The sequence below is a fragment of the Microcaecilia unicolor genome, chromosome 1 (assembly GCF_901765095.1).
Source record: "Microcaecilia unicolor chromosome 1, aMicUni1.1, whole genome shotgun sequence".
Classification (NCBI taxonomy): Eukaryota; Metazoa; Chordata; class Amphibia; order Gymnophiona; family Siphonopidae; genus Microcaecilia; species Microcaecilia unicolor.
The window spans coordinates 608,647,180-608,673,264 of record NC_044031.1 but is presented as its reverse complement, the minus strand read 5'-3'; the positions used below and the strand labels follow the sequence as shown (position 1 = coordinate 608,673,264).

The window sequence follows — 26,085 nt, the reverse complement described above, 5'->3', positions numbered from 1 at the left end:
GTTTCTTCCTACTCCTTTGTACTTCCAACTCATTTGGGGCCAGACTGGGATCTATCGCAATGTGCTTTCATTTATAACAATGTGGGGATTTTGGTCCCATATTATATTCCCTTGCCATACCTAGTTTGTTCATTAGAGAAATAGTCCTGGGTTAGAAGGCAATACCCCAGGCCCTCTTCTAGAAATCTGGAATTACAGGTCTTCAGTCCACCCACTAGGTGTTGCTTTTAAGCTAGGATTCTCCACTGGGGGTGCTTCAGTTGACTCAGGGAGAGACCCAACATGGGGTTTGAATGGGGAATCACTGAGTCAGCTATAGAACATTCTAATAGAGTTAGTAGCAGAGATGAGAGGTAGTTTGAGGAAAGGGAACAGTTTTCTCTCTCTGTCCTGCACTGAGCTGCAAGAAAGCATAAGGACAACCTAGTAATTGTCATTTGCAAGGCAGGAGCTTCCAGAACAAAGGCTGTGACTGGCAGGCCTTATCCCTTGTATTTTTGTTACGTAAGGAGAAGAGAATACATTAAAAAAAAACCAAACAAATCTTCACTTTTTTGTGTTTGTTTTTCTTATGGTCCTAGGGGTTGGAGAAGAGAAGGAAGTTATGTTTCCCACTGCCTGGGCAGATAGGTTTTGCAAAAAGAATTTTCTGTAAAGGAGAAGAACATTTTATTTTAATTTGAAATTTTTTTTTTCAGTAAGGGATCTGGAAACCTCACAGTTTAAAATTAACCTCTGGGCAGCACAAAGATTTGAAATAAAAATGTTTTAACCACTTTTCTTAAACAGAAGATAGTTTCTTGATAACCTAATAGAAAATGGTAGAGAGTTCCAAGTCAAAGCCATCTGACAAGAGAAAGAATCTACCAACAACTTATGGGACTTAATCTTTTGTACTTCAGGAAAGTACAACCTCATATATAGAACATGTGAAATTCCCCACATATATCCAGAAATGTCTAATAATGCCTTCTGCTTTATTATTATCATGTATTTCTTTACCATACAACCCAAAATCCTTCTGTAACACCAAATGTATATTCTTTTCTCATTTCCACTATCCATGAAATATTGTAAGCCACTTTGAGCCTGCAAATAGGTGGGAAAATGTGGGATACAAATGTAATAAATAATAATAACTTTCTCTTTTAGAATGCAAAAATATTTGTCATTTTTCTTTTTTGCTACAGAGTCCCAGAGCCCCTTTCTCCGATCTGGCTGATGATGAAAAGATCTTTAATGGTGGAGATGGAATGTGGCAGAATCACAGTGAGACTCAGGACCAAGCACTGCTGGAAGAAATCACTGAGGAAGATCTGGAGATGGTTCGCCAGCGGGAAGAATCCATTCAGCAGATAGAGGTCAGTGGTGTTTTGCTTAAATTGTAGCACATAAGGTCTCTCTAATGACCTCTTCTTTATCTGAAGAACTCATTAGTTGTGTGCCATTGACTTGAGCACATTGAGAAGTTGCTGAAGTGAAACCTCATGGTGGACTGCATGATTTCGCTGCATGGGGCACTGTCAGAGCCCATGTCTTCCAAATCCAGTTAACTGTATAACATATAAAATCATCCTATGACAAACTTATGTTTGGTACCTATATAGTTCTATCTGGCATTCCTTCAAGCTGTTTGCTTGTTTTTCTTTTAAACTTTTGAGCAAAAACTTTTATAGGAAACTTGGTTGAATTAGCACAGATTTGAAGCTTGCCAGTCTTAGCGCTGGTCATTGAGGCTTCATCCCAGGACTTGATGATTGGCACTGCTACCAACAAGTTTTAGAATTTGACTTATTCATGTGAAGAAACTAAAAGCATATTTATTTTGGTTAGCATATAATAATGGTTGACTTAGCTTTTGTTTTTATGTGTTTTTATTGATGGTGTAATTTGTGTATTTTATGTTTATATATATTTGAACAGTTTAGAAGTTTTATAACAGTTGATTTATAAATGTATTGAAATGAAATTTAATTTGTGTGTGAGTGTGTCCAGAATATGCATGGACAAGGAGGTTTGACATTTTGTTGGGTTTTTTTGTAATTGATTTTTTAAAACCGCCTTGGTTGTTCTAGTGAAAGGCAGAATATCAAGCCTGAAATAAATGATACTGATTGCAATGAGGAGGACAGAGGAATCATGTTCCTTTTTTGCTTGTATGTGCTACTGCACGCTGATGAAAAACAATTTTTTCACATTTGGGAAAGCTGTTTGTTGTCTCTGACAGCCATTCCCTGTTAAGAAGCTTCTATAGTAATATGCTGTAGTACTTCAAACTGTTTCAGAGCACTTTGTAAAATAATTAGATGTGCTAGCAAGAGGGGTTTGAATGAACAAAATCTGTTAAGGTCTGTTGCAGTCTTTACTAGTGCCAAAATTCTTTTTTTCAGATTTTGCCTTATGAATATAAATAATACATTCAGGGGCTTATTTACCAATGCGTTAATATCTTAGCATGCATTAAATTTTCTGTTACATAAGTACATAAGTACATAAGTAGTGCCATACTGGGAAAGACCAAAGGTCCATCTAGCCCAGCATCCTGTCACCGACAGTGGCCAATCCAGGTCAAGGGCACCTGGCACGCTCCCCAAACGTAAAAACATTCCAGACAAGTTATACCTAAAAATGAGGAATTTTTCCAGTCCATTTAATAGCGGTCTATGGACTTGTCCTTTAGGAATCTATCTAACCCCTTTTTAAACTCCGTCAAGCTAACCGCCCGTACCACGTTCTCCGGCAATGAATTCCAGAGTCTAATTACACGTTGGGTGAAGAAAAATTTTCTCCGATTCGTTTTAAATTTACCACACTGTAGCTTCAACTCATGCCCTCTAGTCCTAGTATTTTTGGATAGCGTGAACAGTCGCTTCACATCCACCCGATCCATTCCACTCATTATTTTATACACTTCTATCATATCTCCCCTCAGCCGTCTCTTCTCCAAGCTGAAAAGCCCTAGCCTTCTCAGCCTCTCTTCATAGGAAAGTCGTCCCATCCCCACTATCATTTTCGTCGCCCTTCGCTGTACCTTTTCCAATTCTACTATATCTTTTTTGAGATACGGAGACCAGTACTGAACACAATACTCCAGGTGCGGTCGCACCATGGAGCGATACAACGGCATTATAACATCCGCACACCTGGACTCCATACCCTTCTTAATAACACCCAACATTCTATTCGCTTTCCTAGCCGCAGCAGCACACTGAGCAGAAGGTTTCAGCGTATCATCGACGACGACACCCAGATCCCTTTCTTGATCCGTAACTCCTAACGCGGAACCTTGCAAGACGTAGCTATAATTCGGGTTCCTCTTACCCACATGCATCACTTTGCACTTGTCAACATTGAACTTCATCTGCCACTTGCACGCCCATTCTCCCAGTCTCGCAAGGTCCTCCTGTAATCGTTCACATTCCTCCTGCGACTTGACGACCCTGAATAATTTTGTGTCATCGGCGAATTTAATTACCTCACTAGTTATTCCCATCTCTAGGTCATTTATAAATACATTAAAAAGCAACGGGCCCAGCACAGACCCCTGCGGGACCCCACTAACTACCCTCCTCCACTGAGAATACTGGCCACGCAATCCTACTCTCTGCTTCCTATCTTTCAACCAGTTCTTAATCCATAATAATACCCTACCTCCGATTCCATGACTCTGCAATTTCTTCAGGAGTCTTTCGTGCGGCACTTTGTCAAACGCCTTCTGAAAATCCAGATATACAATATCAACCGGCTCCCCATTGTCCACATGTTTGCTTACCCCCTCAAAAAATGCATTAGATTGGTGAGGCAAGACTTCCCTTCACTAAATCCGTGCTGACTTTGTCTCATCAGTCCATGTTTTTGTATATGCTCTGCAATTTTATTCTTAATAATAGCCTCCACCATCTTGCCCGGCACCGACGTCAGACTCACCGGTCTATAATTTCCCGGATCTCCTCTGGAACCTTTCTTAAAAATCGGAGTAACATTGGCTACCCTCCAGTCTTCCGGTATTACACTCGATTTTAGGGACAGATTGCATATTTCTAACAGTAGCTCCGCAAGTTCATTTTTTAGTTCTATTAATACTCTGGGATGAATACCATCAGGTCCCGGTGATTTACTACTCTTCAGCTTGCTGAACTGACCCATTACATCCTCCAAGGTTTGATATCTAACTTGTTAAAATGGTGTTTAACTGGAAAAATATTAACTATGCAATTTGCTTTAACCCCATCAAATAAATATAATTGCATCTGCCTGGACCTAGTATAGTCACACTTTTTATAAAGGGCCATTCATCACCCAAAGTAAATCTCTCCACCCCAGCAGGAGATCCCACAGGCTCTGATCTCCTCTGTCCCCTTTTCCACTACTCCCTGAAGTCTTCAAAGGGAATCCAAGCTGCTTCTTCTCTCCAGCTCCTCTTTGTCCATCCCATCCTAAGTTGAAGACTGGGGCAGGTAGAAACATCTAATGCTGCAGACTGATTTAATGCCCTCCTGCATCTGGACAGATGAATAGATGTGTGGGTACTTAGAGGTGGAACCCTCATGGTTGGAGCACCTTGTAAAACACTCATGGGCTGAGGTGGGAGAGGAGGAGAGAGGAATTGGGGCTCTGAGTCCCTTGACAGCTTTGGAGAAGGGTATTGGTTCTCCACTGGGTTGCTGAATAGAGAAGGGAGTGACTTCAAGTCAAGGACAGCCATTATGGATAATGTTGCAGGGAGTGTGTTAACATTACTAGGGTTGTGTCACGTCTGTGGTCGTGACCACCTTCAGACTTAACCTATTTCTGGGAATCAGTGTCTGTGCTGGTTCCTGTCTACTTCTGAGTTGACTCTGTTTCTGTCTCTGGGTGCTGGCCACTTCCAGCATGGCACTGATTGCCTCAGTATACTGCACCTGTGTGGGTTTAACCTCTCTGTGCTTCAGTATACTGTTCCTGAGTTAGCTCTATCTCTGTCTCTGTGGGCTGGCTGCTCTAATGGCTTCACTTCTCTACACTTGTGTATATTGGGCCTCTCTGTACTTCAGTGGGCTGTTCCTGGGGTAGCTCTGTCTCAGGCTGGGTGGGCTGGCTGCTTCCAGCCAGACACTAATTACCTCACTAGACTACACCTGTGTGGGTTAGGCCTCTCTGGGCTTCTGTATGCTCCCTGCCTGTGGCCTGAAGGGGTGACCTCATCCGTCAGGGCCTTCTTAAGGAACTGGTGTTCTAGTCTTCAGTGCCTTTGCATTGCCAATGCCTCCGCAGTGCCTTAGGTCCCGAGGTTAGTGTGCTGTTTGCACAGTTAGCTTTCCTTGTCTTTTCTTGTGGGCTTCCAGCTCTTCTGCTTTGCTAGTTACTTTCACCTGTGGGCCTTGCCTTCTGGCTCAGGGTATTATTGCTCGTAGGCTTTCTGCCTAGTCTACTACTTACCTGTGGGCTTCTTGCTTTTGTGCTCAGGGTATTATTTGCTTTGTGTGCTTTCAGCCCTTCTGTGTCTATTGTTCTGTGGGCTTCCATCTCTTCTGTATCTATTGTTCTGTGGGCTTACTGCCCTTCTGTGCCCATTGCTCTGAGGGCCTCCAGTCTATCTGTGGGCTTCTAGGCCTTCTGGGTGTATTACTACGGCCTGGGGGTTTCCAGCCCTTCTGTGGGCTTCTAGCCTTTCTGGGTGTATCTCTCTGACCTGTAGGCTTTCTGCCTTTCTGTGTATTTTATTCTCTGTGGGCTTCTAGCCTTTCTGTTATCCCTGTGCAGTGGCTCTGCTCCCTGTCTGGGGTTGGTTAGCGGCTGATGCTGCAGCCATTTCTCTCCTTTCTATCTGTTAGCTACTGTAGCTCCAGTCTAACCCTTCCTCTGGCAAGCGTATCTGTCATTCCCATTCCCTTGAGCTTAGCTTGTATGTAGCTCCTGTGTCCTCTTTCCTGCCAAGCTAAGCTTCCATGGACACCCTGAATGCCTAGTGTTTGGGTGATCCCAGATCCAGTCATGCTGTGCCAGTTTCCCGAATCCTGTGGGAGAAGCCTGTATTGAGTATCCTGTATCCTGCTTCTCAAGCCTAATCCCTGCTGTAGGATGTTGTTCCTGGATTCCTTGTTGCTTTCCTCTTCAGCTCCAGCCCAGCCACTCCAGTCCTGTCTTCTTCAGCCCGTCTTAGGGTTGCCTGTCTCCTGTTGGGTGGTTTTGCCTGCTGCTGCCACCTCCGTGACAGCGGCCCAAGGGCTCACATTTCCCTGAGAGACCTGACAGGTTGAAAATGTATATGTAGTACTGGCTGGAGTAAAACAGGTTACTAAGGCTTAATGCTGTCTAGTACATACCACATTAAACTGCATTAATGCGTGATTTCAACTGCTTTAGTAAATATAACCCTAACTAAGCAGTGATATACATACCGAATATATCACACAGTCACTTTGAGGATCTTTTAAAAAGGTACGGTAGCATTTTTAGCTTTTAGCGCATGCTTATTTTTAGCGTGCACCAAAAATGCTAGCACACCTTTGTAAAAGGCCCACTTTATTAGTAGCAACCAAAGCAGGGTGTGACAGAAGGACTCAACATAGTCTTTTTTCGGTAACTGCGCCTGCATCAAGAGTCAAACAAGTCTCTCAGTCATATGTGAACAAGGCAGCACCGAAGCTGCATCCCAGAGCCTCTTTCTTGCCAAGATGAAAAATGAGACTCCAAGTTGAGTCCTTTGAGTCCCTTTGTCATAATCTGCTTTAGTTGCTACTAATAAAGTGACTTTGTGTGGACATCCTGGGTGTTGCCCACTCATTCAACCTTACTTTCTTCTTTGACTGTTTTTGACCATGAGGTGCACCTCTCCTTGTCTTGTTTGCTTGGCTTCAAGTACACTATTTCAGTCCTTGCAGTTGAACCACCTTGCATTACTTGAACTGTGTTCTTTCAAAATGGGTATTTGCAATAGCTGGTCTCCAGCTTTGAAAAACCCTATCTTTCTCTTTGCCTGCAAAAATAGATATACTGACATTTAGGAAATAGTGCTATTTAATTCTATTTTATTTGCTGAGGCATTTATCCCTGGATTCTATATATGGTGCTTTGAGTTGCACATGCAAATTTGCACGAATATCCAATTTGCATGTGCAACTTAATTAACGAGCCAGTCAGCACTGATAATTGGGCAATGACAAGTAATTATCAGCACTAATTGGCAATAATTAGAATTTATGCACACATCTTTTTAGGGATATTCTATAGAAGTGCGCATAAATCTTATTGCGCAGATCTGAAAAGGGGGTGTGGCCATAGGAGGGGCATACCTAACATTTATGCACGTTGTTATAGAAGTAGTGGGATCCGCACTTAATTTACATGTGGGGATTTTCACCAGGTTTTCATTGATATAAATAGTTGCGCCTGAATGTAGTCACAATTCCTGGTGCTAAGCACTATTCTATAAACCGTGCCTAACTGTAAGCATGATTTATAGAATAAGGGTAAGCGCCAATTTTTTAGGTGCCATTTATAGAATCAAGTCCTTAGTGGTGAAAGCTGAGTTAGCATGTTTGGCTTACTGATTTTTTCTGTTTTATGGTTTTAGGAACATGGCATATTGTATATTTTTAGTTTTGTGGTGTTTATATTGTATATTATTAAGTATATGCTTGGTGTAATTAATTTCTGTTACTCGTCTCTTACTCATCCAGCCTTACTGAGTGAAGTTCACTCTCACATTGATAAGCACCAAATAGTCCTAGCTATTTCTTTGACTCTATCTGCATCTTTTGATCTTGTTAATCATTCTCTCCTTATTTCTTACCTGTCCACAGTTGGGATTTAGGGGACAGTATTTTCATGGTTCACATCATTTCTCATGCACCATTCTTTTTAAGTTGTTACCCCTGATTCTACTTCTGTGATTCAGAAATTACAGTGTAGTGTTCCACAGGGCTGTATCCTATCCCCTCTTCTTTTCAACCTGTTTTTTAGTTTGTTGGCCTCCCTTATTCAATTATTAGGAATATCAGCTTATTTCTATGTGGATGACGTTTTACTAATTTATCCTGCCAACCCATTTTCTCCAACTATGGCCCCACTCCATGCTTTTCTTGACTCAGTAGCTACCTGGTTGCAGAAATATAAATTAGTTCTGTTGGTTTACTGGATCTCTGCCGAGACCTTCATGCCCAATCAGTCTCTTTGGAACTTTGCCAGTTACAAGTTTCTGTTATTTAGGGGTTATTCTAGATTCTTCATGGTCCTTCTTGCCTCAGATTTCTCATTTATCTAAAACCTGTTTTTTTGTGTTTCGACAATTGCGAGCTATTAGACACCTTTTTGAACACTCTAGTTTTCATACTCTCATCCTTTCATTTTTTTGTTTCATGACTGCATTTCTCTAACATTATTTAGGACGGCTTGACATGCACAGCTGTAAAAAAAAACTGCAGACCCTTCAGAACTTAGTTATTAGATTGCTCTACTGTGCCCAACATACTGATCATGTTACCCACTTACTAAAAAAACATCATTGGCTACCTATACAGCAGAGGATAACTTACAAAGTAGCCTTACTGACGTTCAAAGCTTTAAGGCTAGGCATGCCAGATTACTTGGCTAATTGATGATTTCTTACTCTCCCAGTCGCACTGTTCGATCATTAAATGATCAGTGTCTTGTCATTCTGGGCCCAAAACCCGCACAGCTAGTCCTGAAGCCGTAGTGCTTTTTATTTTTTCGCCTCTCAATTTTGGAACAATCTTCCATTAACTATTCATGTGTCATGTCCCTTACCGCAACACAAGCGTCATCCTTGGGCTGCGCGGGGTCCCGTCGACACACACACTTGACTGGCACAGCCCTGAGCCATTTGTGTGTAGTTCTTCTCTGGCTGCAGGCTCCTTGATTGCTTTGCTTCCACGCACCTGCGTATGCTCTCTCTCTCTCTGCCTGGCTTCCCTTGCTTCTCTCTTATTGGGCTTCTGGTTCCTCCTTTCCCTGCTCTTGTCCTGTGGCTGTGCTTCTTCTCCCTGCTGATGTCAGACGCCAGCACTTTATCAGCTGAGCTCTTCCTGGACTCCATGCTTCGGCTTCTACTTTGGTAGGTGTTACTAACTCTGTAGTCTGCTTCTTATCTACTTGTCCCTCGTTACTGACTTTGCCTGTGCCTGGATTACTCTTCTGCCTGCCGCCTACACTTTCAAACAACAATAGAACCAGGGGACACAAGATGAAGCTAGAATATGGTAGATTTAAAACAAACAGGAGAAAGTTTTTCTTTACTCAGCGTGTAGTTGGACTCTGGAACTCGTTGCCGGAAAATGTAGTGACAGCAGCTGGCCTTACGGAGTTTAAAAGGGGTTTGGACAGATTCCTGAGGGAAAAGTCCATTGAACATTATTAAAAATGATTTTTTTTTATTTTTGGGGGTTTTGCCAGGTTCTTGAAGCCTGGATTGTCCGCTGTCGGAGACAGGATGCTGGGTTTGATGAACCATTGGTCTTTTCCCAGTATGGCAGTGCTTATAAGATACACAATGATATATATATAAGCTATATACAATGATTATAACTGAAAAGAAACAATGCCTATAAACAATCATTACATCACTGGTCCCTAATCTCTACATCCAAGCAATGCTAGGAGTTTCTAGACCAGGAAAGGAAACAATTATACACTATAATATACATACGTCCATCACTGATCATTACATCATCCAGGCTGTTATCATCAGCTGGGGGGGCCCTGTTCACAACGAAAGCCAGGAGTTTCTTTGACCAGGAAATATGATTCTCTGCGCAGTTCGTACGTTACTCACAGACGAGCTCCCAATTTCACTGATAGAAACTCCCTTTTTTATTAGGCTTAGAACTCATGTTCAGAGCTGAGGAAAATTATAGAATGCTTGAGAATTTCTCTGTTTGGGTAAACAAGCCATACTGTGGGAATGTGGTCACATATTTCTTAGTCCAGGTGGCCAGCCTGAACTCGAAACATGCTCCACCTCTTCCTTCACATACCAAATTAATGTGTCTTATCTTCTAAATTCCAACTTATTTTCACACAATGAAAGTTAAACAATCATTTTTAAACAGAATCACTTCTAATCAAAAATACAGACCCCAAGTGCACTGGTCGGTCAAGGCAGAGTTGAAAAGCAATCTTTAAAATTCACTTCCATTACACCTGTCTCTGTTCAGATTGTGCACATCCTACTGTTTCTCCAAGTAGGTCTTCAGAAAGGATTGGTTCAGATTGCGGCTTTGTCCTTTTTCAGCGGCCTACTACTACTACTACTATTTAGCATTTCTATAGCGATGTCTCTTGCGATTCACCCTGATATCGTTCGATTCTTTCGGGGCAGGTCTTTTTCTGTCGTCATCTACTATGTTACTATGAACTGAATGCCAAGAGAGATATGTCTCAGCTCAGTTTTCAGTTCTTTATCTCCAGCTACTGGTTGATGGACACAACTATCTCACAGATTCTGGAATAATAGGAAGGGCTATTTAAAAGAAAATTATCAGGTATTTATTTTATTTATTATAAAGTTTCTACCCTGCATTTTCCCAAGAAAGCTCAAGTTCAATGTGGCTTACATAACAAATTAAGAAGAAGCATTATAAGACAATTAATATTAATACAAGAATACACCTCCATTCCAGTGCTAATGCTTGTGTGAATTTGTAATTCTTGGTGAGGGCTTCTTTTCAGTTGTTTTCCTTTTATTTTTTTTGTTTTTTCTTTCCTGACATTTAACTGATTTCTAGTTTTGTATTGGTATATGAAGTTTTAATTCATTTTTTTACATCAGCTTTTGAATTCTGACACAGCAGTGCCACAAGATTTATTTTTTTTTGTTAGGTTTCTTGGTTTGGGCTGAAAACCAGCAAAGTCAGGGTTCAAATCCCTCTCCATGTGATCTTGGGTGAGTCCTTTAACCCTCAATTGCCTCTGATTAGGACTGTACTGACTATAGTTTCACCCTGTGTGATTTATCCACTGTGTCTGCCCCCCCCCCCCCCCCCGGAAAGGAAGCGGTGGGCAGGGAGCAATATGTGATCCCTGTGTGGCTGCATTGCTCACACAGTCATTAGTAACATAGTAACATAGTAGATGACGGCAGAAAAAGACCTGCAAGGTCCATTCAGTCTGCCCAACAAGATAACTCATATGTGCCACATTTTGTGTATACCTTACCTTGATTTGTACCTGTCTTTTTCAGGGCACAGATCGTATAAGTCTGCCCAGCACTATCCCCGCCTCCCAACCACCAGCCCCGCCTCCCACCACCGGCTCTGGCACAAACCGTATAAATCTGTCCAGCACTATCCCCGCCTCCCACTACCGGCTCTGCCACCCAATCTTGGCTAAGCTCCTGAGGATCCATTCCTTCTGAACAGGATTCCTTTATGTTTATCCCACGCATGTTTGAATTCCGTTACCGTTTTCATCTCCACCACCTCCTGCGGGAGGGCATTCCAAGCATCCACTACTCTCTCTGTGAAAAAATACTTCCTGACATTTTTCTTGAGTCTGCCCCCCTTCAATCTCATTTCATGTCCTCTCGTTCTACCGCCTTTACATCTTTATAGCATCTTTATAGTTAGAATAGTGCTGTGTTAAGTACAAACTAAGAATGTGCATCCTCCAAAGACAGAAAAATATCTGCTGTACCAGAATGTAAAGTCGCCTTGAACTGCAGCTGAAAAAGGCATGAGCTAAAGCCAATATCTCTTCCCTTCCCTTTACTGATAACATTTGAGTCATTCTCTAGTTTACAATCTAGTTAAGCCATATAAAACTTCTGTCATTTTTATTTATTAGAGAAAACATGGTTAAAATGAAGTCATGGTTAGAAATAACGAGGTTGAAGATGTAAAAGCAGAGAATGTGGTATTGTATGTGTTGTTCCTGATGAAGATCCTATGTTAGGATTGGATTGTGGAGCAGTTAAATGTTTATTTCCTGTCATTTGATCTTTGTTTTTCTATTTTGATTTTGTATGGAGAATGTGTTGGTAAAGACAACAGGGAAGAATACCTGTGTTGGGCTTAAAATAAATTGTGTCAGATGTTTTAATGAAATCTAAGTGCATTGTATCCAGTGTTGTACTCAGAAATCTAAAAATGACTTGAATCAGAAAAGTTTAGGCTTAATCTAATGCTGGGAATAATGAATTATGATTTTGCTGTATTATCAGCGTTGTTAGCAACACCTAAATGACTCCACAAAGAGCAAAAAGTTTCAATGCAGTTACCATAGGTAGCTTGTCACATTAAGAGTGAATTCCAAAGAAAGGATGTAGGAGTTACCTTAACATGCAGAAGTATTCTGCTCAGTGTGGGATAGCAGCCTAAAAATCAATTAGAATTTACAAAAGGAATAGAGAATGAAACAACAACCCCCCTAAAAAATGTCTCTGTATCACTCCATGGTGCAACTGTACTTTGAGTATTATGAGAAATCCCGGGTGCCAGATCTCAAAGATATAGTAGAATTAGAAGAGCTACAGAGAAGAGAGGACAAAATGATTAAGGGGATAGAACAATTCATGTAGGGAAAAGCTAGAGAAGTTGTGGATCTTTAGAGAAGAGACGACTGAGGGGGAGATAGTATAGCATCTGTAAATTTCTAAGAGGAATTGATAAATGTGAATCAATTATTTACTTTTTCAAAAAATACAAGGACAAGGGGGGGCATGCCATGAAGTTACTAAGTAGTACATTGAAAACATATTGGAAAAAATATTTCTTTATTAGGTATATAGTTAAGCTCTGAAACTTGTTGCTGGAGGATATTATTATTATATTTTTTTTATTTGTACCCCGCGCTTTCCCACTCATGGCAGGCTCAATGTGGCTTACATGGGGCAATGGGTTAAGTGACTTGCCCAGAGTCACAAGGAGCTGCCTGTGCCTGAAGTGGGAATCAAACTCAGTTTCTCAGTTCCCCAGGACCAAAGTCCAACACCCTAACCACTAGGCCACTCCTCCACTGGAGGATATGGTAAAAGCAGCCAGCATTTATTTATTTATTGCATTTGTATCCCACATTTTCCCCACCTTTTTGCAGGTTCAAAGTGGCTTACAATGTATCGTTCTTGCTGGTAGTGGATTAGAACATAGTTACTTATTGTTACATATAGAGTTAGAGTAACATGGTAAAAGTATAAAACAAGCAGATATTATAAAATAATTACATATTATTGCATAGAAATTTTAAGTAACATAGTAGAAGTTTAGAACAAACAGATAAAAGTGGGTCTGTGTAAGGGAAAAGGGGACACGTGCATTTATATTTGTTGTTCTGTGTGGTATGCCTTGTTAAAAAGATGGGTTTTCAATGATATTCAGAACTTTAGTAGTTAGTGGATCTTTCTCAGGTAATGCGGCAATGCGTTCCATAGCTTGGCACTCAGGTAGGTAAAGTTTGCTGCGTGCGTAAGTTTGTATTTTAGGCCTTTGCAGCTTGGGAGATGAAGGTTGAGGAATGTGTGGGTTGGCATTCCTAGTCAGTAAGTCTATGAGGTCTGACATATAGGCTGGGGCATCTCCATGGATGATTTTATGAACTAGAGTGCAAATCTTAAACGTGATGCGTTCTTTGAGTGGGAGCCAGTGTAACTTTTCTTGTAGCGGTTTAGCACTTTCATATTTTGCTTTTCCGAATATAAATCTGGCTGCAGTGTTCTGGGCTGTCTGAAGTTTCTTGATTGTCTGTTGTTTACATCCACCATTGAGTGCATTACAGTAGTCTAGGTGACTGAGCACCAGTGATTGTACCATGTTATGGAAGACTGTCATTGGGAAAAAATGTTTTACTCTTTTTAATTTCCACATTGAGTGGAACATCTTTTTGGTTGTATTTTTCGTATGACTCTCAAGTGTTAGATGATGGTCGATGGTCACTCCAAGAATTTTTAGGGTGTCTGAGATAGGGAGTGCCAAATTTGGTGTGTTTATGGTGCTGAATTTGCTCGTATTGTGTTGAGAGGTAAGTATTAAGCATTGGGTCTTTTCTGCATTAAGTTTCAGTCTGAATGCATCCGCCCATGAATGCATGATATTAAGACTCTGGTTGATGTCGCTGGAGATTTCCTGTAAATCTTGTTTAAATGGGATGTAGATTGTTACGTCGTCTGCGTATATGTATGGGTTGAGGTGTTGGTTGGATAGTAGTTTAGCCAGGGGTATCATCATTAAGTTGAATAGAGTCAGCGAGAGGGGGGATCCCTGTGGAACTCCGCATTCAGGTGTCCATGTAGCAGATGTAGTCGAGTTAGATGTCACTTGATATGATCTTGTGGTTAGGAATCCCTTGAACCAATTAAGAACGTTACCTCCGATTTCGAAGTATTCAAGGAGATGTAGTAGAATACTGTGATCTACCATATCGAAAGCACTGGACATGTCAAATTGTAGAAGTAGTATGTTTTTGCCAGTTGCGATCAGTTGTCTAAATTTGGACATGAGAGTAACTAGTACTGTTTCAGTACTGTGGTTAGAACGAAATCCTGATTGGGAATCATGGATTATTGAGAACTTATTTAAATAGTCGGTGAGTTGTTTGGTTACCATTCTCTCCGTTAGTTTGGTTATTAGGGGAATAGATGCCACTGGCCTGTAGTTAGTTAGTTAGCTAGCATTTTTCTTTGCGTCCTTGGGTATGGGGGTGAGTAGAATATTTCCTTTCTCCTTTGGGAAGAGACCATTTTATAGCATATAGTTCAGATGTTCCGTAAGGTCTGTTATAAATTGTTGAGGGGCCGATGTTATAAGGTTGTTAGGACATATGTCTAATTTACAGTGGGATTTAGCAAATCTTTCTTCTGATAGTGTCTCGAAGTTTGTCCAGGTTCTGTCTGCTGGGTATACTCCAGGTTCTGGGTCTAGACAGTCAAGGATTGTAGCATTGTCGGTGGTGCTGCTAGGTATCTGAAGTCATAGTTTTATGATTTTTTCATTGAAATATTTTGCAAGACTGTCTGCTGTTGGTGCATCTGTGTGGTTAGAAGTGACCAGTGTGGTGTCTAGTAGTTTGTTCACTAGTTGGAAGAGTTTATGTGTGTCCTTGTAGTTTGGTCCGATTATGGTTTTGTAATATGATCTTTTAGTTTATCTTATGGTGTATTTGTATTTTCTATGTAGTTGTTTCCGGGCCTCGTGTGTGGAGTCGTTTTTCTGTTTGTTCCATGCTCGTTCTAGCTTTCTAACTTGTGTTTTAAGTTTTTTCAGGTCTTCGTTGAACCATGGTAGTGAGTTCTTTCTGTGTGAGGTTCTGGTTTGAATCGGGGCTATGTCGTCTAGTATGTATTTGCATCTATTGTCCCATTCTTGGAGGAATTGGTGTGTATCAGTCTTTATAGTCCATTCATTGTCATAGATCCATTGCCAGAATGTTGCTGGATCTATTCTTCCTCTTGTGGTGTAGGTTTTTCGTATTTGTTTATTGGGTGAATCTTTCTTTCGCCATTGGAGGAAGATTATAGCTTTCTAGTGGTCGGACCACAGGACAGGTGTCCACTTTGTATCATTTAATACAATGTTTAAATCGGGGTTGAATTTGTGTGTGATGATGTCTAATGTGTGTCCTTTCTTGTGGGTTGGTTGCGCGTTTGGCTTATGGAGATCCCATAATTGTAGGAACTCTTCGCATTCTTTGGTGCTAGTTGAGGTGAGGTCTTCAAGATGTAAATTGATGTCCCCTGCGATGATAAGATTTGAGGTAGAGAGGCACTTATTCGAAATAAAGTCCATGAAGTGTGTTTGAGAGTCTTGCCAGTTGCCTGGCGGTCTATAGAGCAGTACTGCATTGAGGTGTTCTTGTAGGTTTAGGTGATTAATTCTGACCGAGGCAATTTAGAGCTGTGGCTCAATGGATTCAGCTGTGGTTGTAATGATGAATTAAGATTTGTAGATTATGGCTATTCCCCCTCCTCTTTTTCCATTTCTTGTCCAGTGGATTATTTTGTATCCTTGTGGGCAAAGGTCTAATATTATGGGGTCTTTGAGGTCGTGGATCCATGTTTCAGTGATGAATAAGAGGTCAAAGTTGTCTGTTGTGATCCAATCTGTTATAATTGCTGTTTTATTGACTACAGATCTTGCGTTTATGTATCCTATTTGGATTGATGTGTAGGGTTCGGCTTGGTGCGAGTACGTGTTGATTTTTAATAATTGCTGTCCTGGTATTTGGTTTTGTTGTGTTCTTTCTTCTCTTTCTGTTGGTTGTTTCCATGTGTATTTGCTTTCTCTTTTCGTTAGTTGTTGACTTTTAGGGCTGGTGGGTTGTGATTGAGTTGTTTGTAGGGTATTTGTGCTGTGGACAGATTATTGTCTATGTGCTGTGGACAGATTATTGTCTATTATTGTCTATGTTGTGCTGTGGACAGATAATTGTCTATGTTTCTGTGTTTAAAAAGGTTTTGGACAAATGTCCGGAAAAAATCCATAAACTCATATTAAGGTAGACCTGGGGAATGCTGCTTATTCGTGGAAATAAGTAGCATGCAATCTTGCTACTTTTTGTCATGGATTCAGGGATGGTGAGCCCTTGGACTGCAGCCAGGGCTGCAGTAGACAAGTCCTCTGAGATGGCACAGGCACAGAGCAGAGGCGAGCCAGACGCTGAATCCAGACAAGACAAGGCAGACCAAGAAGTGGATCCAGACACTAAAGGAACAACCCAAACAAGACACAAGATGTGGCAAATAAGCAGTGCACACTCAAATCAAGGTTGAAACAGAGCCTGACTGAAGCAAAAACCAGGAACAGAGCTTGATTATAGCAGTAGTCCCAGCTAAATGGAAGAGCAGTCCACTTATGCCACACAGAGAAGCAGCTCAGGGCTGAGCTAGTCGCCACAGCTAAATGGAAGAACCATCCATTCAAACTCAAATAGAACCCTCACAGAGAAGAAGCTCAAGGCTGTGCTAATAGCTACAGGTAAATGGAAGAACCATCCACTCAAACAGAAAACAAACAGAGAGGACGCTCGGGGCTGTGCTAGTAGCCACAGCTAAACAAAAGAGCAGTCCACTCATGCCACACAGAGAGGCTGCTCAGGGCTGAGCTAGTCGCCACAGCTAAACGGAAGAACCATCCACTCAAACAGAAACCAAACAGAGAGGACGCTCGGGGCTGTGCTAGTAGCCACAGCTAAACGGAAGAGCAGCCCACTCATGCCACACAGAGAGGCTGCTCAGGGCTTTGCTAGTAGCCACAACTAAACGGAAGAGCAGCCCACTCATGCCACACAGAGAGGCTGCTCAGGGCTTTGCTAGTAGCCACAACTAAACGGAAGAGCTACCCACTCAGACTCAAACAGAAACCTCAAAGAGAGGATTCAAACAGAAAGCACACAGAGAAGAAACTCAAGGCAGGGCCATTCTAAGTCACACAAAGAAGCAACTGAAGGCTAGGCCACAAGGCCACTCATAGGAACACTCAAGGCAGTTTCACATGGCACTCAAGGATGAAAGGAAGCCACTCATAGGAACACTCAAGGTTGTGCCACACGGCACTCAAGGATAAAGGGAAGCCACTCATAGGAACTCTCAGGGCTGAGCCACACAGCCACTCAGATTCAAACATAGAATACTAATTCAAACAAGTACAAACAAGAACCAAACCCAGAAACAACACAGGGCTGTGCCAGGAAGCACAGCTAACAGAAAGGTAATTAATTCTGCTTCAGAAGCAAGGCTTTATCACACAGCCACTCAGGTTCAAGCATCAAATACAGCAAGCAGAGGATAAGGGGAACCACACAAAGGAAGCAAGGCTGTGCCACACAGCCACACGCAAACAAATAATACACACAGGTTCTAACAAGAACCACACCCAGTGGTGTGCTGGAGCAGGCTCTCACAGGCTCGCAAGAGCCGGTTGTTAATTTTTTGAGAATTTTGGGAGCCGGTTGTTAAAGTAGGGCCCTCCATGGCTACTTTAACAACTGGCTCCCAAAATGTGGGCTTGGGCCCCCTGCTGAATTCTCTTTTACTTTGCTGGTGGGGATGCTGAGCCCTGCCAGCCAAGTAAATAGACTGCTGCTGCTCCCTGCTCCTTGTTTCCAGCTCTGAGCAGCAGGCTGGGACTTCTCGAGCATGTGAGAGAAGTTCCAGCATGCTGCTCAGAGCAAGACGTTGGGAGTGGTGGCAGTCCATTTATTGGCTGCCAGCAAAGGTATGGCTAGCGTGCCCGCACGAAGGGAGGGAGGAGAGAGAGGCAAGTGTTGCTCCCCCCCCCCCCCCCCCCGGCCACCCCTGGCCCTTCCAACTGCAGAGCTGGCTACATCCGGAGAAAGAGCCTGTTGTTAAAAATTTACCAGCACACCCCTGACCACACCCACACATAAACAGTACAGAGCTGTGCCTGGAAACACAGCTAACAGAAAAGTAATTCATTCAGGTTCAAACAAGAACCAGTCGCACATAGAAACTGTACTTGGGAGCACAGCTAACAGAAAAGTAATCCATTCAGGTTTAACCAAGAACCACACACATAAATCAGGGCTGTGCCCTGAGGCACATCTAACAAGAAGACCAGTTCACTCAGAATCAAACAACAACATTTCAACAAGAAAATAGTTGGTGAGCATTCCGGGTCATGTACAAGCAGTTTGATGGATAGCTTGTACATGACCTTATCTGGGACTCCTGCTGAGGTCCCTGGATTACAGCTATAAAAGCGCGTCCTTGCCTTGTACAGATGACTCCCTTGTGAGCACTCCAGGTCATCTACAGGCAGTTTGGTGGACAGCTACAGTACATTGTCTGGGACTCCTGCTGAGGTCCCTGGATTACAGCTACAAGAGTGCATCCTTACCAAGGTATGTGGCTTCAGGCGCATATCCATGGGCATGTGCCAAAAGGACTGACCTAAGGGGCAGGTCCCACCATTTAGGAGCCTCTACGGATCATGGAATGTGACACACTGTTCCATTCCGATGGGGAAACGGAAGGCTGGAACTAAGAAGGTGGCAGCCCTGGTGGTAGTGACAGTATCTATGGATTTAGAACTGCAGTCTACACTGGGTCATCAAGTGGTAGCCCCCATAAGTTGTTTATGACTTGATACTTGCTTACAGGGGACTTCCTTGACTTTTTTTTTTTAACTTGCTGAATTTTAACTTTTGGCCAGACCTCGAAGGTATGGCTGAGTGGGTTTAAACTTTAGTGAATTAGTGACAGTGTTTCATCTACAATGCAGTTCACTTCTACTAGATAAGTCGGCCACAGATACATCAGGCCTGAAACATCTAGATATAGATATTTGAATATCTTTATCCAAGTATATTCACTGATATTGACTTATACAGATATCTTTCAAATGTTTCATTCTGGATAACTGGATAACCTAGCCAGTTATGTTTGACTAGATGCCACTTGGCTGAATATTAAGTCTGACCTGTTCGTGTGTTCTATTTTTATAAAAGACCTTTATTTAGGATTTTTCCTGGAATTTTAACACTGAAGTGATGTCATTTTTTCTGCAAATAACACATTTAAGGGACCTTTTACAAAGCCGTGCCAGCATTTTTAGCAGCTGTCAGTAAATGCTGAGATGACCGTAGGAATATAATGGGCCTCTCACGTTTACCACCAGCTGGTTTTTACCGTGAGCTAAAAATGCTAGTGTGGCTTTGTAAAAGACACCCTTATTTCTTTATTATGGTAGCATTACTCTGGCATATTTAATCTGAGATGTCTGTACAGATTTAAAAAAATTATTTGAGTGAATAAATACAAAACAGTGATTTCTTAATTTATTTTTGACTGGTTCACAGAAGAGCAACCAAAATGATAAAGAGGATGAAACTCCTCCTATATGAGGAAAGGCTAAAGAGGTTAAGGCTCTTCAGCTTGGAAAAGAGACAGCTAAGGGGGGATATGAGGTCTATAAAATCCTGAGTGGTGTAGAACAGTTAGAAGTGAATCGATTTTTCACTCTTTCAAAATGTACAAAGACCAGGAGACACTCGATGAAATTACATGGACATACCTTTAAAACAAATAGGAGGAAATATTTTTTTCTCTCAAAGAATAGTTAAACTCTGGAACTTGCTGCCAGAGGGTATGGTAACAACGGTTAGCATATCTGGATTAAAAAAAAAATGTTTGGAAAAGTTCCTTGAGGAAAAGTCCATAGTCTGTTATTGAGATGGACATGGAGGAAGCCATTGCTTGACCTGGGATTGTTAGCATGGAATGTTGCTGCTAATTGGATTTGTGTCAGGTACTTGTGACCTGGATTGCCTACTGTTGAATGCAGGATACTGGGCTAGATGGACCATTGATCTGACCCAATATGACTATTCTTATGTTCTTATGTGTTTTCTTTAAAATTTAATCCTGAATTTTCAAGCTCAGTTCGTAACTCAAGCTATAGGTAATATTTTTTTAAATTATTTATTTATAATTTGCAATAATATTCAAGACATACAATCTTTTCAAGACACACCAATAAGTAAAATATGATAAAGAAAAATTATAACAAGGAGAACACAAGGTTACATTTGGTGCCTTTAGCCCACATTATGGGGATCCAAGATTCAAAGTTAAACCAAAGGGACTTGGCATAATAGGAAACAATTTCTGATAACATCTCAGGCTCTACATTATGTATTTTCTGCTAAGACATATGGACTTATCTAGCTGCCTTCTGGGCTTTAAGAAAATCGTTCAATTGTTTATCATCATAGAAAATATATTTCCGATCTTTAAACATTACTAAGCATTTACATGGAAAACGAAGCTGAAAACGTGCCTGTAAAGAAAGCACTTCCGTTTTCATTTCTAGAAATTTCTTTCTGCGTTGTTGAGTCCATTTCGATATGTCAGGAAATATAGAAATTTTACCACCAAGAAAATCTACATTTGCTTTCTGAAAATAATTCTTTAACAGCATTTCTTTGTCTTGCAAGAAGACAAATGTCACAAGTAATGTTGATCTCAATTTTATCTCTTCCCTGGATTGCTCCAGGAAAGCCGTTATGTCTAGCGTGGGCATTTCTCCTTTCGATTGAGGCTCTTGTAAAGTTTCTGTAGTATTTTTCACCAATAAATAGAATACTTTTTGTAATGGAAGTAACATCTTTTCAGAATATTTTAATTGTTCCTTCAAAAGTCTGAAAAACATCTCTTTCGGTGAGATCATGGCACACACCGGGAAATTGAGTATCCGTAAATTTAAATTTCTCATGCTATTCTCTAAATTCTCAATTTTTCTAAGTAGAGGAGTGTGGTAGCCGTGTTAGTCCACTCTTAAGGTTATCAATAGAAATCAAACAAAATAAAACATGGAAAAGAAAATAAGATGATACCTTTTTTATTGGACATAACTTAATACATTTCTTGATTAGCTTTCGAAGGTTGCCCTTCTTCCTCAGATCGGAAATAAGCAAATGTGCTAGCTGACAGTTTATATAAGTGAAAACATTCAAGCATTACTATGACAGTCTGACAGGGTGGGAGGAGGAGGGTGGGTAGGAAGTATGCATGGGGACATCAAAGCATATCATTGATATTCTAACAGGATGGGTGTGGATAGGTGAGGGGAGGGTGATCAACAGAGACATACAACTTTATGATTTATAATGGGCTAGGAACCCCAGATCCTTGTTAAGTCCTTTCTGTTGGGTGTTAAAATATTCAATCATTCTGACTTCAAAGGTCTTACGTTCTTGTATGGTTTTTTCTAGAGATCAACAATTTTTCAGCCACCAATTGCAATTGAGTAGCTTGTATTTTAGAAATATTCTGTTCATTATTCAGTTGTTTAGCGATAAAAAGTTCCATTTTGCTTTTCATGTCTTTAATCTGAGAAGAATTATTCAATGATACTGTAATAAAGGATTTACAAACCTTATGAAGGTTTTCCAGAGCCGTCCATATCGCCTCCAGCGATATTTCGGCTGATCATTTCAGGGGCTGAAGCGCTTCCGCGCAAAGCAGAGATTCCGCTTGCTGGTCGGCGTCAGTCTCTGGGGCTCGCATTAGCTGGCTCTCCCCCCAATTCTCTCCCATAGCTGCTGTTTCCATCGGAGCCTGCCTCCCCTTCAGGGGCGCTATACTTCCAGCCTCTGGCAACGATGCTCCGGTAGCTTGTGGGATTGGTGGGTAGCTGGACCCAGCGGACTGAGCGAAAAATCGCTCTCCAAGCCAGTACTGTCCCTCGTACTGGCAGTGGATACGCCCGCAGGTGTAGACGCCAAGAAAGCTGAGATAGATGTTTGCCTCGGTCCTGGGGTCTCCATCAGGTAATATTTTTTTATTGCAGAAATGTAAAATTTAATCAATGTATTAAGTTAATCTAATTAGAAATACCACCTACAACTCTTTTTGTTAACTTTTATTTGTACTTATCCAAGTGACCTAACATAATAACTATACTATTTTATTCAAGTTAAATGATAAAGCTTAATAACAATGTAATAAATGAAAAAACGAAACCATAGGACCATTGCATATTTTATTCAGATTGAAAAAAAAGCACCAGAGTTGATTTTTTTTAGTGGATGCAGTTGCTTTATTTCTTTTAAATCAAATGGCAAAATTGTGGAGGATGTATATTATATATGCATTGTAATATTTAAATGTTCTTAGCGTTATGTGACTAATGCTTTTCTTTGGCTGTAAACCTATAGTATGATTGATTATGTGCAGCCATTTCCATATTTAAAATATATATACATATTTATTTATTTTTACTTTTATCAGACAAAACTTCCACACCATAAAAATGACTAATAAAAATGCAAGCCATCTGATAAAATCAATAGACGTTTACCTATTATTTTATTGTGGTCGCCGCATCTCAAAAAAGATATAGCACAATTAGAAAAGGTTCAGAGAAGAGCTACCAAAATGATACAGGGAATGGAACTTCTCTCATGAGAGGAAAGGCTAAAGAAGTTAGGGCTCTTCATCTTGGAAAAGAGACGGGTGAGGGGAGATAATGATTGTGGTGTACAACAAGTAGAAGTAAATCGATTTTTTTTTACTCATTCCAAAAGTACAAAGACTAGGGGACACTCAAGGAAGTTACATGGAAATACTTTTAAAACAAATAGAAAATATTTTTTCACGCAACAAATAGCTCTTGAACTCTTTGCCGGAGAATGTAGTAACAGTGGTTAGTGTATCTAGGTTTAAGAAATGTTTGGACAAGTTCCAGGAGGAAAAGTCCATAGTCTGCTATTGAGACAGACATAGGGAAGCAACTGCTTGCCCTGGGATTGGGAGCATGGAGTGTTGCCATGATTTGGATTTCTGCCAGGTACTTGTGACCTGGCTTGTCCACTGTTGGAAGCAGGATACTAGTCTAGATGAACCGTTGGTCTAACCCAGTATGGCTACTCTTATGTTCTTATGTAATGAAAATCTCATATTTATGTTGAATTGATCTCGGATAAAAGATGACGATATTGGCATTCTAGTACTAGGAGCAGAACTGGTTCTTAGCGTTAAAGTGCCCGCCAGTAAGAAAAAGCACTTTCCAAAAGCCTTTGAATTGCTAATTGTTATCCACTCCATCATGTCTAGTCTAATTGCACTTTGATTAATAGTTATTATTTTTAGTTCCTACATGGCTTATGAAAATGAAGAAATACTTCTCCTCTCATACATTTATGTGAATTTCTGGCTTCATTTTGGTAGATGCCTTGCTGCCTAGATCATGTTGATTATGTGCTGATTTCACAAAGAAAAGTATTCAGGATGTGTATGAGATTTCCTTCCTTATCATCCATACCAGACCAATCAAGACGCATGGATTACGTTTCCCTCCCAGCAATTGGAGCAAGAGAAAACCAGCTCAGAGCTAAACATAGCAACATAGTAAATGACAGCACATAAAGACCTGTACGGTCCATCCAGTCTGCCCAACAAGATAAACTCATTTTACATGGTATGTGGTACTTTATACCCGAGTTTGATTTGTCCTTGCCATTCTCAGGGCACAGATCGTAGAAGTCTGCCCAGCACAGTTCTTGTACTAAGTTCTGAAGCTAACATCGAAACCCTTTAAAATTTACACTCCAGCCCATCCATATCTATTCAGTCACGATCAAGGTGTAGACTGTAGAAGTCTGCCCAGCACCGGTTTCGCTTCCCAATTACTGTTGTCGTCACTTAATCTCCGCTAAGATTCCGTGGATCCATTCCTTCTAAACAGGATTCCTTTGTGTTTATCCCACACATGTTTGAATTCCATTACTGTTTTTATCTCCACCATCTCCCGCAGGAGGGCATTCCACATATCCACCACCCTCTCTGTGAACAATACTTCCTGACATTACTCCTGAGTCTGCCCCCCTTCAACCTCAATTCATGTCCTATTGCCTTCCTGTCTCCAAAAAAGGTTTGTTTGCGGATTAACACCTTTCAAATATTTGAATGTCTATATCATGTTCAGGTTGGCAAGTCTCTCCGCGTATGGTTCGCAACGCAAATCCCATACCATTTTTGTAGCTTTTCTTTGCACTGCTTCCAGTCTTTTTACATCTTTAGCAACATACGGCCTCCAAAACTGAACATAATACTCCAAGTGGGGTCTCACCAACAACTTGCAGAGGGGCATCAACACCTCCTTTCTTCTGCTGGTTATACCCCTTTCTATGTAGCCTAGCATCCTTCTGGCCACGGCTGTCGCCTTGTCGCATTGTTTCTTCACCTTTAGATCCTCAGACACCAACACCCCAAAGTTTCTCTCCTGAGTTGAGTTTATTAATCTCTCCCCTGGAAATCGGAATGATGAGTGAGGTGATTAAATTTGCAGATGGCACAAAACTATTCATAGCTGGAGATGGGAGCCTCATTGTAGCTTTAAGATGGCAAGGACCATGGGTTTTGTATTCTGTTCCTGAGGAAGAGCAGGGTGCGGTCTTTGATCACCAAGGGGCTTTGCCTTTATCTTATAAACCATGATCAGAGGGAATCATAACAGTCAGAGAAATCTGTGGTAGAAAGACATGAGTCTCTGTTTAAACAATCTTTCTATGGAGGAACTGAAAGAAATCTCTATGAACTTGGAGGATGTACTGAGACAAAACAACAAGTTAAAGAGTGATAGATCACCTGGAGTAGATGGTATACACCCCAGGGCACTGAAGGAACTCAGACATGAAATTGCTGATATTCTGTTAGTGATCTGTCGTTAAAATCATCCAAAGTACCTGAAGATTGGAGAGTGGCCAGTGTAACACCGATTTTCAAGAACGATTCCAGGGTGATCTGGGAAATTACAGACTGGTAAGCCTGACTTCAGTGCTGGGCAGAACAGTGGAAACTATTATAAAGAATAAAATTACGGAACACATAGACAAACATGGTTTAATGAGAGTCAACATGGGTTCAGCCAAGGGAAGTCTTGTCTCACCAATTTGCTTCATTTCTTTGACGGTCTGAATAAACCTTGGCAAAGTTTCTCATGAGAGACTTCTGAGAAAATTCAAAGGTCGTGGGATAAGAGGCAATGTTCTGTTGTGGATTAAGAATTAGTTATTGGACAGAAAACAGAGGGTAGGGTGAAATAGCTATTTTTCTCAATGGAGGAAGGTGAATAGTACAGTGCTGCAGTGATCTGTACTGGGACCGATGCTGTTTAACATATTTATAAATGATCTGGTAATCAGAATGATGAGTGAGGTGATTAAATTTGCAGACGACACAAAACTATTCAAAGTTGTCAAAACACATATGAGGTATGAGGAGAGACTTGCTGACCTAAATATGTATACTCTAGAGGAAAGGAGAAACAGAGGTGATATGATAGAGACGTTCAGATATTTGAAAGGTATTAATCCGCAAACTAACCTTTTCCGGAAATGCGAAGGTGGTAGAACGAGAGGACATGAAAGGAGATTGAAGGGGGGCAGACTCAAGAAAAATGTCAGGAAGTATTTTTTCACGGAGAGAGAAGTGGATGCTTGGAATGCCCTCCCGCAGGAGGTGGTGGAAAAGAAAACGGTAACAGAATTCAAACATGCAAGGGATTAACATAAAGGAATCCTGTTCAGAAGGAATGGATCCTCAGGAGCTTAGCCGAGATTGGGTGGCAGAGCCAGTGGTTGGGAGGCGGGGCTGGTGGTTGGGAGGCGGGGAGGCAGGGATAGTGCTGGGCAGACTTA

The 26,085-nt window shown here is 41.2% G+C and overlaps 1 protein-coding gene across 5 annotated transcripts in view; it reads left to right on the top strand.

Moving 5' to 3' along the window:
• The window catches only part of TSNARE1 (t-SNARE domain containing 1), a 956,130-nt gene that overhangs the window by 405,295 nt on the left and 524,750 nt on the right, over nt 1-26,085 (top strand). For all 5 annotated transcript variants that reach the window (XM_030219717.1, XM_030219709.1, XM_030219685.1 and 2 more), the window contains exon 9: nt 1,191-1,361. In XM_030219717.1, coding sequence (XP_030075577.1) covers nt 1,191-1,361 — 171 coding nt within the window. The remainder of the gene's footprint in view (nt 1-1,190; nt 1,362-26,085) is intronic.